Source organism: Trichomonas vaginalis, chromosome IV, assembly GCF_026262505.1.
Source record: "Trichomonas vaginalis G3 chromosome IV, whole genome shotgun sequence".
Lineage (NCBI taxonomy): Eukaryota > Parabasalia > Trichomonadida > Trichomonadidae > Trichomonas > Trichomonas vaginalis.
In genome coordinates, this window is record NC_067206.1 from 36,010,525 (window position 1) to 36,026,764 (window position 16,240).

General features: G+C 32.1%; 4 protein-coding genes and 1 pseudogene across 5 annotated transcripts, besides 1 other annotated feature; 2 read left to right on the top strand and 3 right to left on the bottom strand.

Annotated features, from left to right (window-relative positions):
* Positions 1-4,118: part of a mobile genetic element that runs on past the window's edge.
* Positions 4,119-4,447: 329 nt separating this feature from the next.
* TVAGG3_0230010 (alcohol dehydrogenase YQHD family) lies at positions 4,448-5,631 on the bottom strand (the record flags this gene model as incomplete). The annotated part of the gene is made up of 1 exon (XM_001319898.1): positions 4,448-5,626. One exon carries the CDS (start codon positions 5,624-5,626, stop codon positions 4,448-4,450), a length of 1,179 nt encoding a protein of 392 aa, XP_001319933.1.
* Positions 5,632-6,896: 1,265 nt separating this feature from the next.
* On the bottom strand, positions 6,897-11,014 carry TVAGG3_0230020 (annotated as a pseudogene). The gene has a single exon. A coding segment is annotated over exon 1 (4,118 nt).
* Positions 11,015-12,605: 1,591 nt separating this feature from the next.
* Positions 12,606-13,343, bottom strand: TVAGG3_0230030 (protein of unknown function (DUF3447); the record flags this gene model as incomplete). The annotated part of the gene is made up of 1 exon (XM_001319900.1): positions 12,606-13,343. The coding sequence occupies one exon, from the start codon at positions 13,341-13,343 to the stop codon at positions 12,606-12,608; it is 738 nt and encodes a 245-aa protein (XP_001319935.1).
* Positions 13,344-13,603: 260 nt separating this feature from the next.
* TVAGG3_0230040 (tetratricopeptide repeat domain domain-containing protein) lies at positions 13,604-14,878 on the top strand (the record flags this gene model as incomplete). The annotated part of the gene is made up of 1 exon (XM_001319901.1): positions 13,604-14,842. One exon carries the CDS (start codon positions 13,604-13,606, stop codon positions 14,840-14,842), a length of 1,239 nt encoding a protein of 412 aa, XP_001319936.1.
* A 556-nt stretch (positions 14,879-15,434) lies between these two features.
* Positions 15,435-16,097, top strand: TVAGG3_0230050 (galactose-binding domain-like family; the record flags this gene model as incomplete). Its single annotated transcript, XM_001319902.1, has 1 exon — positions 15,435-16,097. One exon carries the CDS (start codon positions 15,435-15,437, stop codon positions 16,095-16,097), a length of 663 nt encoding a protein of 220 aa, XP_001319937.1.
* Positions 16,098-16,240: the final 143 nt, after the last annotated feature.

Consider the following 16,240-nt stretch of genomic DNA (forward strand, 5'->3'; position numbering starts at 1 on the left):
ATGAATACTTATAGACTAATGATTCAATTTTGGTGTTTAGATGACAAATAAGAACAGTAATGCCTCTTTTCAGATTATGCGTGAGAAATACCCTAAAATTTCGAATATCAATTTAAATTTCACACATGTATCATATTTTTGATATATCATATCAAACCAATAGACACACATTGATCATTACATGACAAAAGTTGATGTGTTATCAAACAATTCAGTTGATGTCGAATACTTTAATAATTAAATATAAGTCTAAAGGAATACTCTCTTCTCAGCAACAAGAGAAAAATTGGAAAATTACAATTTAAAATAGTAAATTTTACTGTTTCAAAGCTCTTTCAAGGATGTGATGAACATGTTCACGCGTGATAGTCTTACGATATCCAAAAGGATTCCTCCTTCTGACTTCATGACCATTTCAGTGACAGACACATCACATCTTCTGGAGCAACAACTGCACCTTCTTGATCAGTAACCTTTGTAAATTGACCAATCTTTACTGTCCATTCACGAGTTTAGCAATGAATGCTTTGCCTTTTCAGCATCAGAACCTTCATGAACATCGAACGTTCAGAGCACAGGCAAGATTATATTCACGCTCATTGATGAACTCTTCGAGAAGGAATGGAGAAATAATAGCTAATGTTGAGGCATGATCAATTCCCCACTTAGCTGTGAGCATGTGACCAATACCATGGATACCCCAGCAAACTTCCTTTCCGAGAGCTAAAACGTAGTTGAGAGCAAAGCTGCAAGCAACAATGAGTCTTTCATGCATTTCAAGTGTTGAGTTATCCTTAGAGAGGATTGGGCCAGAAATATCACACGAGTTCTCTCATGACTGAAAAGAAGAAGTTATCTTGCATTGGGAGAACGTGTGGAGTAAGAACTTGATCCATGCAATGTGTCATAGCATCGAAAAGACCGTTTCTAAGTTGTCTGATTGGAAGTGTCATTGGTAAAGTGGATCAAGAAGAGAGAATGATGGATATAAAATCAACATTCCGAGTTTTTCATGTGTATCTTCCTTGAAACAACGGATCCATTGTTCCATTCAGATCTGTAGCTGGAATTGTTATGATCGCACCAACTGGTGTTGTTTTCTCAGGGCGAACACCCTTTGTTGGAATGTCCCATGGATCATTGATTCATCAAGGTTCATTGCAAGGGAAATGAACTTTGTGCCATCGAGGATAGAGCACCACCGACAGCAAGAAGTAAATCTGGCTTGAATGCCTTGGCAACTTTGACAATTTCGATAAGACGATCGTATTCTGGATTTGGTGGAATGCCGCCTTCCCAAATTGTTTCGCAATGGAGTTCAGCTAAAGCCTTTGTAACATCTGCACGAGCTCCATTCTTGTCGATGGAGCCAACCCGAATGTAACTAAACTCTGGAATTTGGTTTACAAAATCCTTGAAATGCTCTTCAACGCAATGCTGACCAAACAACCGCGTGTTGTATGTTCCAAAGCCACTTCATATTTGAAAGCTAGGTAAAAATGAAGTGATTGAGAGTGTGAATTTTTCTTTAGAAAATTTGAGAGCATAAATTTATGGTATGAATTCACACGACCAATAGAATTTTTCTGTTCCATCGCTATGGAAAAGATGATTACTGGTTATGATAGAATATAATCAATAGACGATGTAAAATCGCTAAATTTTGAATTGTTCTAAAAAATTCTGAAAAAAATGGCAAAAATTAGATAAGGTCAAAACAAGTTTCCTTATTGCAATATATAATAATAAAGAGTATATTGAGCTCTTATTTCACATGAATTATAGTATATGGAGATAAAGGACGAAGTTTTAGAGCAATTTCTAAAATGATGGCTTTATATTTATCCATGAAATTAGACGTTTTATCTTATCATTAGTTTGGTAATTTAATTCCAAATAAATACATATATTCATAATCGAATGATTCGAGATTAAATAATTACTAAATATTATATGCATATATTAACATATAACACTTATTTAAGCGTTTACTCTTGGATATCATACCTCCAGAGTATCTTTTGTTAATTTGTTGGAATTGCTCGTTTTGGAACTATAATTTATATGGGAGTAGGGTTGCTAAATTTATAATGAGAGGTCTTTGTTAGTGAATGCTATGTCAAGACAGCCAATTGGATCTGATGATATATAGCAGGAATGCATTTTGATTTAAGTTAAAAAACTGTTTTTATCGTATTCATTTCAAATCACATGGCAGTACTCTCAATAATTTTTTCCCCGTCGATTTGTAAAGTTCCCCACTTTTAGCAAGCCTAAGTTCGAGGAAAAAAAAGTCACTTTTCCAAAGCATACTGAGATTTAAAAATAAAATTTGTTCTGTAAAACTTTTAGGTAAAATCTTGAAGTTTTGTCCTAAATATGCCTTATTGATTTAAACGCAATATAGACAGATCCATGAGTTTCGAATTTTGCAATGCGATTTATACATACTGGACAACTAGAGCTTCCGTATCACAAGAATAATATGTTTTATGATAATTAATATCTTTACTACAAATGAAGTTATAAGCAATTAGTTTAACCAAACAATAATACTGCTACTTTACAACCACTTGCGAGTCTTCTTCACCTACATTCTTGAGTTCATTAAGTACAAGAAACATTTTATTCTCAACTACTGAGTTGAAATTACCCGTTAGCTCACTTATTTCAGTAATGTTTTTGCATGAATAACCAGCGAGGAGTTCAGAAATAATGTCTGTAAATCTGTTTTTACCTGTTCCTGAAGTCCTTTCAAAATAATTGCTGTTTCATTCTTGATTCCAGGATGTTGAATCATTGATGCAATCCAGCCGAGAAGGTATTTATACACTTCATCATTATTATCACATATGGCTTCTTTAATGAAATCCTAAACATCTCAATTTTTGAGTAATCTGGTTTTTCGAGAATGTTGTATTATAACCCTGAAACGTTGAGAAAACATCTGGGGAATCAGATTTAAAGCAAACACCCTTAACGGTTAATGAGGATAATTGATTTAGTAGTACATCCCATGCTGTTATTGTTTTACCTTCTTCTTTTAAATAATTTAATCATTTTAAGTGACTCTTTCATGTTTGATTGAAGAACGAATGTATTTGATTCATTTTGTCGTGGATATTATAGTCCTTTTGAATGAAATATTGTTTCACCAATCTAAAACCGGATTACACGTGATAAATCCTCAATTACTTCAGAACTGTTTTTATACTGATGATTTTCAGCCTTGCGTCTAATATCTGTTATCAAAAACGAGTCATCAAGTTTTATATCAAATGTTATTTTTGGCTTACGTAATAAGGTAAACATATTCATCATAATATTCTTTTGATATAGTTTTAGAATCTTCACCAAAACAAATGAGAAGTCATTAAATGTTATCTACTACGTGCTTTTTCAAATTACTTTTTGCATTTTCAGTTAAACTGCAGAAGTTATAAACGTTATCGTATGCTTCATTAATTAAATGATTAGTAACGAATTAATAGCTTGAAACAGTGTGAATAATGTTATTTTTTTTCTACAATTCATATTTCCACCGTATTATGTATTCAAATCACTAATACATCAACTATGCTCTGAGCAAGTTTTATCGTCAATGTTTAATCTTTGTTTTTCATCATTATACTCTTTATTTCTTCGTTCTTTTGTTCAACTCTTACCTTAATATTCAAATCATTTAATATATATTCACTGTTCTGGTTAATGTTGAATGTAACTTCCACGAATGAATGAGTATGTATTGATTGGTTCTGTTGCATTCTTGCGAATCTTGAATCGACATAACCACTAATGAACGCTTGAATCATCAATAGAAGTCATGATATCAATATCATAATCATTGCAGGAATAACATTTAATCATCTGTCGAAACTGCATAAAGAAATTAGTGTTGCAATAAATGTGAAGACCTCCTGATGCGGTTTTAACGATAACCATTTTATCCGAATTTTGATAAAATGTCTTTTTCTAACTGTTCTTTAAGTTCATCATTGGTATATTTTATTGATATCACATCTATAATGTTAAATTTGATATTTTATTTACTAATAAAGCCTACCAGTTTTCTTCCTCTTCTCCCTGTTTGAGGTAGTTATGTAATAATCTTGTTTTCAACCTTGCGAAGCAATGAATACTTATAGACTAATGATTCAATTTTTGGTGTTTAGATGACAAATAAGAACAGTAATGCCTCTTTTCAGATTATGCGTGAGAAATACCCTAAAATTTCGATATCAATTTAAATTTCACACATGTATCATATTTTTGATATATCATATCAAACCAATAGACACACATTGATCATTACATGACAAAAGTTGATGTGTTATCAAACAATTCAGTTGATGTCGAATACTTTAATAATTAAATATAAGTCTAAAGGAATACTCTCTTCTCAGCAACAAGAGAAAAATTGGAAAATTACAATTTAAAATAGTAAATTTTACTGTTTCAAAGCTCTTTCAAGGATGTGATGAACATGTTCACGCGTGATAGTCTTACGATATCCAAAAGGATTTCCTCCTTCTGACTTCATGACCATTTCAGTGACAGCATCAACATCTTCTGGAGCAACAACTGCACCTTCTTGATCAGTAACCTTTGTAAATTGACCAATCTTTACTGTCCATTCACGGAGTTTAGCAATGAATGCCTTTGCCTTTTCAGCATCAGAACCTTCATGAACATCGAAAACACGTTCAGCAGCACGAGCAAGATTATATTCACGCTCATTGATGAACTCTTCGAGAAGGAATGGAGAAATAATAGCTAATGTTGAAGCATGATCAATTCCCCACTTAGCTGTGAGCATGTGACCAATACCATGGATACCCCAGCAAACTTCCTTTCCGAGAGCTAAAACGTAGTTGAGAGCAAAGCTGCAAGCAACAATGAGTCTTTCATGCATTTCAAGTGTTGAGTTATCCTTAGAGAGGATTGGGCCAGAAATATCAACGAGTTCTCTCATGACTGAAAAGAAGAAGTTATCTTGCATTGGGAGAACGTGTGGAGTAAGAACTTGATCCATGCAATGTGTCATAGCATCGAAAAGACCGTTTCTAAGTTGTCTGATTGGAAGTGTCATTGTGTAAAGTGGATCAAGAAGAGAGAATGATGGATATAAAATCAACATTCCGAGTTTTTCATGTGTACTTCTTCTTGAAACAACGGATCCATTGTTCCATTCAGATCCTGTAGCTGGAATTGTTATGATCGCACCAACTGGTGTTGTTTTCTCAGGGCGAACACCCTTTGTTGGAATGTCCCATGGATCAATTGATTCATCAAGGTTCATTGCAAGGGAAATGAACTTTGTGCCATCGAGGATAGAGCCACCACCGACAGCAAGAAGTAAATCTGGCTTGAATGCCTTGGCAACTTTGACAATTTCGATAAGACGATCGTATTCTGGATTTGGTGGAATGCCGCCTTCCCAAATTGTTTCGCAATGGAGTTCAGCTAAAGCCTTTGTAACATCTGCACGAGCTCCATTCTTGTCGATGGAGCCACCACCGAATGTAACTAAAACTCTGGAATTTGGTTTAACAAAATCCTTGAAATGCTCTTCAACGCAATGCTGACCAAAACCAACGCGTGTTGTATTGTTCCAAAGCCACTTCATATTTGAAAGCTAGGTAAAAATGAAGTGATTGAGAGTGTGAATTTTTCTTTAGAAAATTTGAGAGCATAAATTTATGGTATGAATTCACACGACCAATAGAATTTTTCTGTTCCATCGCTATGGAAAAGATGATTACTGGTTATGATAGAATATAATCAATAGACGAAAATGTAAAATCGCTAAATTTTGAATTGTTCTAAAAAAATTCTGAAAAAAATGGCAAAAATTAGATAAGGTCAAAACAAGTTTCCTTATTGCAATATATAATAATAAAGAGTATATTGAGCTCTTATTTCACATGAATTATAGTATATTGGAGATAAAGGACGAAGTTTTAGAGCAATTTCTAAAATGATGGCTTTATATTTATCCATGAAATTAGACGTTTTATCTTATCATTAGTTTGGTAATTTAATTCCAAATAAATACATATATTCATAATCGAATGATTCGAGATTAAAAATAATTACTAAAATTATATATGCATATATTAACATATAACACATTATTTAAGCGTTTACTCTTGGATATCATACTCCAGAGTATCTTTTGTTAATTTGTTGGAATTGCTCGTTTTGGAACTATAATTTATATGGGAGTAGGGTTGCTAAATTTATAATGAGAGGTCTTTGTTAGTGAATGCTATGTCAAGACAGCCAATTGGATCTGATGATATATAGCAGGAATGCATTTTGATTTATAGTTAAAAAACTGTTTTTATCGTATTCATTTCAAATCACATGGCAGTACTCTCAATAATTTTTTCCCCGTCGATTTGTAAAGTTCCCCACTTTTAGCAAGCCTAAGTTCGAGGAAAAAAAAGTCACTTTTCCAAAGCATACTGAGATTTAAAAATAAAATTTGTTCTGTAAAACTTTTAGGTAAAATCTTGAAGTTTTGTCCTAAATATGCCTTATTGATTTAAACGCAATATAGACAGATCCATGAGTTCGAATTTTGCAATGCGATTTTATACATACTGGACAAACGTAGAGCTTCCGTATCACAAGAATAATATGTTTTATGATAATTAATATCTTTACTACAAATGAAGTTATAAGCAATTAGTTTACAAAAATATATGCTATTTACACACTGAGTCTTCATCTAGAGATATTTTTTTTTAGATTTTGAAACAGTGAAAAGATTAAATATGATCAATGTATGCATTATTTACGTTTATTCATAAAAATATCAATTCTATCATAGAAAAAAGTACTTTTAAGTGCAAAAAATTGAATAGTTGTAAACTAATGCAGTGAGCCCTTAACTAGTGGTGTTTTGCACCATTTAAAATATGTTCGACTATTGCATTGTTATTAAATTTTGATGCATAATCAAGAGCTGTTAGTCCAAATTTATCTCTTTCGTTGATATTTATACCATGTGCAATTAGAAGTTCTACATTTTCTTTATCTAGAGTGATTACTGCATAATGAAGACCGGTTCTACCGGAATCATCTTTTTCATTGACTTTTGCACCATATGAAATAAGAAGTTCTAGTATTTCTTTAAATTGAAGCCCTGCTGCGGTTAAAAAAGCTGTATCTCCATATCTATCTTTTTCATTGATATTTGCACCATTTAAAATAAGAAGTTCTACCATTTCCTTTTTATTAAAGTTCGCTGCACTGTAAAGAGGGGTGTGATAATGTTTCGCATTGACATTTGCACCGTGTGAAAGAAGGAGTTTTGCTATTTCTTTATAATTATAACATGCTGCAATATGAAGAGCTGTGTCTCCCATTTTATCATATTCGTTGACTTTTGCACCATATGAAAGAAGAAGTTCCACTATTTCTTTATTATTTTTTTCTGTGGCAATATGAAGAGCGGTTTTCCTCTGTTTATCTTTTTCATTGACTTTTGCACGACGTGAAAGAAGGACTTCTGCTATTTCTTTATTATTACATTCTGCTGCATAATCAAGAGCTCTTTTTCCATCTTTATCTTTTTCATTTATTTTTGCACCGCGTGAAAGAAGGAGTTCTGCTATTTCTTTATTATTATTATATTTTGCGGCATAATGAAGAGCTGTTTGCCCGATTTCATCCTGTTCGTTGACTTTTGCACCATGTGAAAGAAGAAATTCTGCTATTTCTTTATTATTACATTCTGCTGCATAATCAAGAGCTCTTTTTCCATCTTTATCTTTTTCATTTATTTTTGCACCATGTGAAAGAAGGAGTTCTGCTATTTCTTTATTATTATTATATTTTGCGGCATAATGAAGAGCGGTTTTCCTCTGTTTATCTTTTTCATTGACTTTTGCACGACGTGAAAGAAGAAATTCTGCTATTTCTTTATTATTACATTCTGCTGCATAATCAAGAGCTCTTTTTCCATCTTTATCTTTTTCATTTATTTTTGCACCATGTGAAAGAAGGAGTTCTGCTATTTCTTTATTATTATTATATTTTGCGGCATAATGAAGAGCGGTTTTCCTCTGTTTATCTTTTTCATTGACTTTTGCACGACGTGAAAGAAGGACTTCTGCTATTTCTTTATTATTACATTCTGCTGCATAATCAAGAGCTCTTTTTCCATCTTTATCTTTTTCATTTATTTTTGCACCATGTGAAAGAAGGAGTTCTGCTATTTCTTTATTATTATTATATTTTGCGGCATAATGAAGAGCTGTTTGCCCGATTTCATCCTGTTCGTTGACTTTTGCATCATGTGAAAGAAGAAATTCTGCTATTTCTTTATTATTACATTCTGCTGCATAATCAAGAGCTCTTTTTCCATCTTTATCTTTTTCATTTATTTTTGCACCATGTGAAAGAAGGAGTTCTGCTATTTCTTTATTATTATTATATTTTGCGGCATAATGAAGAGCTGTTTGCCCGATTTCATCCTGTTCGTTGACTTTGCATCATGTGAAAGAAGAAATTCTGCTATTTCTTTATTATTACATTCTGCTGCATAATCAAGAGCTCTTTTTCCATCTTTATCTTTTTCATTTATTTTTGCACCATGTGAAAGAAGGAGTTCTGCTATTTCTTTATTATTATTATATTTTGCGGCATAATGAAGAGCTGTTTGCCCGATTTCATCCTGTTCGTTGACTTTTGCATCATGTGAAAGAAGAAATTCTGCTATTTCTTTATTATTACATTCTGCTGCATAATCAAGAGCTCTTTTTCCATCTTTATCTTTTTCATTTATTTTTGCACCGCGTGAAAGAAGGAGTTCTGCTATTTCTTTATTATTACATTCTGCTGCATAATCAAGAGCTCTTTTTCCATCTTTATCTTTTTCATTGACTTTTGCACCATGTGAAAGAAGGAGTTCTGCTATTTCTTTATTATTATTATATTTTGCGGCATAATGAAGAGCTGTTTGCCCGATTTCATCCTGTTCGTTGACTTTTGCACCATGTGAAAGAAGAAATTCTGCTATTTCTTTATTATTACATTCTGCTGCATAATCAAGAGCTCTTTTTCCATCTTTATCTTTTTCATTTATTTTTGCACCATGTGAAAGAAGGAGTTCTGCTATTTCTTTATTATTATTATATTTTGCGGCATAATGAAGAGCGGTTTTCCTCTGTTTATCTTTTTCATTGACTTTTGCACGACGTGAAAGAAAAATTCTGCTATTTCTTTATTATTACATTCTGCTGCATAATCAAGAGCTCTTTTTCCATCTTTATCTTTTTCATTTATTTTTGCACCATGTGAAAGAAGGAGTTCTGCTATTTCTTTATTATTATTATATTTTTGCGGCATAATGAAGAGCTGTTTGCCCGATTTCATCCTGTTCGTTGACTTTTGCATCATGTGAAAGAAGAAATTCTGCTATTTCTTTATTATTACATTCTGCTGCATAATCAAGAGCTCTTTTTCCATCTTTATCTTTTTCATTTATTTTTGCACCATGTGAAAGAAGGAGTTCTGCTATTTCTTTATTATTATTATATTTTTGCGGCATAATGAAGAGCTGTTTGCCCGATTTCATCCTGTTCGTTGACTTTTGCACCATGTGAAAGAAGAAATTCTGCTATTTCTTTATTATTACATTCTGCTGCATAATCAAGAGCTCTTTTTCCATCTTTATCTTTTTCATTTATTTTTGCACCATGTGAAAGAAGGAGTTCTGCTATTTCTTTATTATTATTATATTTTGCGGCATAATGAAGAGCTGTTTGCCCGATTTCATCCTGTTCGTTGACTTTTGCATCATGTGAAAGAAGAAATTCTGCTATTTCTTTATTATTACATTCTGCTGCATAATCAAGAGCTCTTTTCCATCTTTATCTTTTTCATTTATTTTTGCACCGCGTGAAAGAAGGAGTTCTGCTATTTCTTTATTATTATTATATTTTGCGGCATAATGAAGAGCTGTTTGCCCGATTTCATCCTGTTCGTTGACTTTTGCACCATGTGAAAGAAGAAATTCTGCTATTTCTTTATTATTACATTCTGCTGCATAATCAAGAGCTCTTTTTCCATCTTTATCTTTTTCATTTATTTTTGCACCATGTGAAAGAAGGAGTTCTGCTATTTCTTTATTATTATTATATTTTGCGGCATAATGAAGAGCTGTTTGCCCGATTTCATCCTGTTCGTTGACTTTTGCATCATGTGAAAGAAGAAATTCTGCTATTTCTTTATTATTACATTCTGCTGCATAATCAAGAGCTCTTTTTCCATCTTTATCTTTTTCATTTATTTTTGCACCGCGTGAAAGAAGGAGTTCTGCTATTTCTTTATTATTATTATATTTTGCGGCATAATGAAGAGCGGTTTTCCTCTGTTTATCTTTTTCATTGACTTTTGCACGACGTGAAAGAAGGAGTTCTGCTATTTCTTTATTATTATTATATTTTGCGGCATAATGAAGAGCTGTTTGCCCGATTTCATCCTGTTCGTTGACTTTTGCATCATGTGAAAGAAGAAATTCTGCTATTTCTTTATTATTACATTCTGCTGCATAATCAAGAGCTCTTTTTCCATCTTTATCTTTTTCATTTATTTTTGCACCATGTGAAAGAAGGAGTTCTGCTATTTCTTTATTATTATTATATTTTGCGGCATAATGAAGAGCTGTTTGCCCGATTTCATCCTGTTCGTTGACTTTTGCATCATGTGAAAGAAGAAATTCTGCTATTTCTTTATTATTACATTCTGCTGCATAATCAAGAGCTCTTTTTCCATCTTTATCTTTTTCATTTATTTTTGCACCGCGTGAAAGAAGGAGTTCTGCTATTTCTTTATTATTATTATATTTTGCGGCATAATGAAGAGCTGTTTGCCCGATTTCATCCTGTTCGTTGACTTTTGCATCATGTGAAAGAAGAAATTCTGCTATTTCTTTATTATTACATTCTGCTGCATAATCAAGAGCTCTTTTTCCATCTTTATCTTTTTCATTTATTTTTGCACCGCGTGAAAGAAGGAGTTCTGCTATTTCTTTATTATTACATTCTGCTGCATAATCAAGAGCTCTTTTTCCATCTTTATCTTTATCATTGACTTTTGCACCATGTGAAAGAAGGAGTTCTGCTATTTCTTTATTATTATTATATTTTGCGGCATAATGAAGAGCTGTTTGCCCGATTTCATCCTGTTCGTTGACTTTTGCATCATGTGAAAGAAGAAATTCTGCTATTTCTTTATTATTACATTCTGCTGCATAATCAAGAGCTCTTTTTCCATCTTTATCTTTTTCATTTATTTTTGCACCATGTGAAAGAAGGAGTTCTGCTATTTCTTTATTATTATTATATTTTGCGGCATAATGAAGAGCTGTTTGCCCGATTTCATCCTGTTCGTTGACTTTTGCATCATGTGAAAGAAGAAATTCTGCTATTTCTTTATTATTACATTCTGCTGCATAATCAAGAGCTCTTTTTCCATCTTTATCTTTTTCATTTATTTTTGCACCATGTGAAAGAAGGAGTTCTGCTATTTCTTTATTATTATTATATTTTGCGGCATAATGAAGAGCTGTTTGCCCGATTTCATCCTGTTCGTTGACTTTTGCATCATGTGAAAGAAGAAATTCTGCTATTTCTTTATTATTACATTCTGCTGCATAATCAAGAGCTCTTTTTCCATCTTTATCTTTTTCATTTATTTTTGCACCATGTGAAAGAAGGAGTTCTGCTATTTCTTTATTATTATTATATTTTGCGGCATAATGAAGAGCTGTTTGCCCGATTTCATCCTGTTCGTTGACTTTTGCATCATGTGAAAGAAGAAATTCTGCTATTTCTTTATTATTACATTCTGCTGCATAATCAAGAGCTCTTTTTCCATCTTTATCTTTTTCATTTATTTTTGCACCATGTGAAAGAAGGAGTTCTGCTATTTCTTTATTATTATTATATTTTGCGGCATAATGAAGAGCTGTTTGCCCGATTTCATCCTGTTCGTTGACTTTTGCATCATGTGAAAGAAGAAATTCTGCTATTTCTTTATTATTACATTCTGCTGCATAATCAAGAGCTCTTTTTCCATCTTTATCTTTTTCATTTATTTTTGCACCATGTGAAAGAAGGAGTTCTGCTATTTCTTTATTATTATTATATTTTGCGGCATAATGAAGAGCTGTTTGCCCGATTTCATCCTGTTCGTTGACTTTTGCACCATGTGAAAGAAGGAGTTCTGCTATTTCTTTATTATTATTATATTTTGCGGCATAATGAAGAGCTGTTTGCCCGATTTCATCCTGTTCGTTGACTTTTGCACCATGTGAAAGAAGAAATTCTGCTATTTCTTTATTATTGCATTCTACTGCATAATCAAGAGCTCTTTTTCCATATTTATCTTTATCATTGACTTTTGCACCATGCGAAATGAAATATTCGCAAAGAGAAGTTATACCAAACATTGCCGAATTAACAAAACATTGATTAATATCATTCGTTTGATCGAAACAAACTAAAAATGATTCAAGATTTCTATATTTCCCGCATGTAGATAATTCATTGTTGATCTTGATATTGTACTCATTCATCAAAAATGTTACAAAATCAATGTTGTGTGAAATAATTGCATATTTCATGCATTCTTTTTTTTAGTTTTCGATATTTCAAACATTCACTCATGATCTCTTGATTTCTTCCTAAAAATGAAAATCTCAGACATTGTTGGGTTATATCCGAGTGAAATTTCGTTCTTAATAACTTGAAACAATCAGCTGCTCCATAGTAGCAACATAATTCGAGTAATGAATAACCAATGCAAAATTTACGGTCAATCTTTGGAAATAAATTGCTACGTCGTTTTTGATCTTTGTCAAATTCATCGCTTTCAATGAATTGTATAAATTTTTCTTTGTTATTATCCATAATTATCCGGTAAATTGTATTTTCTGAAAAAATATCGAGATCATCATATTCAAATTCTTTGAAATTTTTAGACTTGTCTAATATAATTCCATATTCTTTATAAAACATGAAGTTTGATATTGGCAGTATGTTGTTGACCTGTTTTACATTATAATCATCAGATATACGTTTAGCAAAGGATAAATATGACTTTGTATATCGATTATTATACGGAATAATATCTAAAATATCTCTTATAGCATTTTTTGGGAGATATTTATTTGTATCGATCAATGTTGCTCTGATCATTTTGTAAATTGAGTTTAATTCTTCTTCATTTTCCGTTTTTAGCTGATACAATGCAATATATAAATCTATGTAGTCTTTATGAGCACTTCGTAATTCACCATATTTATTTGATTGAATGCCTTGATCAGACATTAAAGTTCTTTTCTTTCAAAAAAAAAATTGAAAAATCCAAAACTCGAAATTAGGATGATATTTGGGGATTTTTTTCGAATTTGGATGATCCAAAAAGATCATCCAAATTAGCAACCCTAATGAGAGAATCAAAGCTAGTCTTTGGAATATGAAAAGTCATATATAAAAAGTTACGCTGATGGTTTTCTAACTTCAATTCAACAATCAATATTTATGATGGGGTCTGTTGAAAAATTTGTGGGAGTACTTTTTTTTTTAAAATGCTTTCTCAGTTTTCATCACCTTTTCATTCATGGGATACACCACTAGACTCACCATCTAGAATGGACATTCCTGTGAGCCCACGCTCCAATCCTCCTCCACTAACATCTAGCAGTATTAAAGCGATAAAAGAACTCAGCCAAGACCATTTTCAAATAAATTCAATTAAATCATATCAAATACGATCTGGCCTAACGCATTATATTTCACCACCAGAACAATCTCCGCCAGATAATAATTTTTTGGAATTAAAATTATGTTTGGCAACGAGAAGTTTTGTAGATCAATCATCAAATCAAGCAAATTCACTTCAATACTCAATAAGACTCATTTGTTCTTATCTTCGTTTTCGTAATTATGAAGCTGCAATCGATGCTTCTCAAACTGCTTTAAATAAAGTTACGGACAGCGGACTGATACCTTTCCTCGGACTTTTAGCAGCAATATGTAATAGATCTGAAGCCGAAGAAATGATATTTTTCGAAGCAGCAGAAAAAAGTTTTTATTTAGATGATGATTTACCACAATTCTATCGTCTTATTGATGAGTTACTAGTACTAAGATCCCTTCCTGAATCCGAAATCAAAGATTACCATTCTCCACTGATAAATTTGATTTTACCTGATAATCGAGATCTCATCAAAGCTCTTAAAGAAAAGGTCCACATATTCCCACGTATCGGATCTGACCTACAAAAGCTTTTAATTAAGTACAGAAGACATAAAAGTCAAACTCATCCACAATCTCTTGTTGAAATGCTTCAGATTGTTGACCAAGCTAAAGAAAACTTACCACAATTGCTTCCTGTATGCGAAGGTCTTTCAAGTATCGAAAATAGTCAATCTAATACCTCCAAAAAGCCAAAAGCAAGGGCCAAATCCAAGGTTAAACAGACTCTGAAGATGAAACAAGCAAATGGAAACCCAACAGATAAGGTTTTGATGCTAATTCAAAATCGAGAATGGAAAGCTGCAGCCGCAGCAGCTACAGAGTACTTAGAACAGAACCCTGATGATGCTGATATGCTCCAACATAGAGCTTTCGCCTTAATGAACCTTTACAAGAATCATGATGCAATTATTGATATTTCAAAGGCAATTTCTATAAAGAAAACAGATAGAAGATTAAGGATGAGGGCTGCCCTATGGATAACCTTAGGAGAAAGAGATCTATGTGATGCAGATTTAGCTGCTGTCGAAGTCAAGGATCCAAATGATACAAAAATTGAATCTGTTTGAATAAATATATTTGTAGTATACCTGTTTGTATTAAATCGTGAATCTGTTTTTCATTTTTCTACATTTAAATAATTTTTTAAATAAACAATATTTATTAACTGTTTTGTCTCTTTGCAAATCCCTTTTAATATGGCATCGTCATATTTTATGGTTCAAATTCTTCAATTACCTGAATATTATTGTCCATATTTCGATTTAACGTGTTATTCATGAGGAAATTTATGAAATTATCATCATAAAATACAAACAATTCTCTTCTAAATTATCACTAATACTTAAATTAATCTTCTGTAGAGATATCTTTTCAAATTGCAATTATTTGCCCATTATTTTCAAAAGGTTTGCTATTCTATTAATGAAATTCAAAAGATTACACATTGCGATACATAAAAATATGACATTTTTGTTTTATTCAGATATTCTCAGATTTCAAGGAATACCTAGCTCCAAAATGTTCTATTTTAAAAAAGGGTGCTTACAATTGCAAATAATAGTTTACTTAGTTATCCAAGCAATCGTAATAAATTTGTATAATGAAGGGGAGTTTTTTTTTCCAGATTCAAATAAGAAATGTCACTTTTTGTATAATAAAATGTTTTTGTGCCTTTTTGAGCGCATCGGTAGCATTAAATATGATAATGGAATATTCCAAAAGGTGTACGGTGATGGAAATATCATTGTCACAGCATCAGGATCATCAAAACAGCATATAAATGGAACAAAACAAATGACAAAACCAGAATACGCAATTTATCCATGGGAAAAGAAATATGACTGGTGCTCAAAGGTAAGCCATACATATGACGACCATCCATTCATTATTTTTTCAATTAAATCTAAGAAATTCAAATTTAATGGCTACTTTATTAGATGTGGCTGCTGCTATAACGGATGCTGCTGTGATGATGATTATAACAACTACTGCTTTGATTGCTGCCTCTACAGCTGGTCCCTTCAAATTTCGGAAGACAATGAAACATGGCAGACAGTTCATTCAATTGAAAAAGATGATTCAATGAGAATCTGCAACGAAAAACAATATCATTTTGATAAGGAATACACAGCATCTTATGTTCGTCTAATTCAAGACAACGCTTGCCCTGGATACCCTCCATGCATTGCAATCAACAAGTTTGATTTGTTTGGAAGTGTTGTTGGCGCTAATAACGAACCAGAAGAAGAATTTGTTTCATTCCATGATGATGACGAAGACGTTAGCATAATTGGTCACATATCTAAGAACGCAAAGTTATAAATTCAATTTCGTAGTACTTATCACTATTAATTTCAATTTAATTTATATTTTTCGTATTTTTATTTAAAAAAATTTAAAGATTTTATTTTTATAATATGATTTAAGTATTAATTAAAAAGTTAAAAGCTCGAAGACCTAAAAAA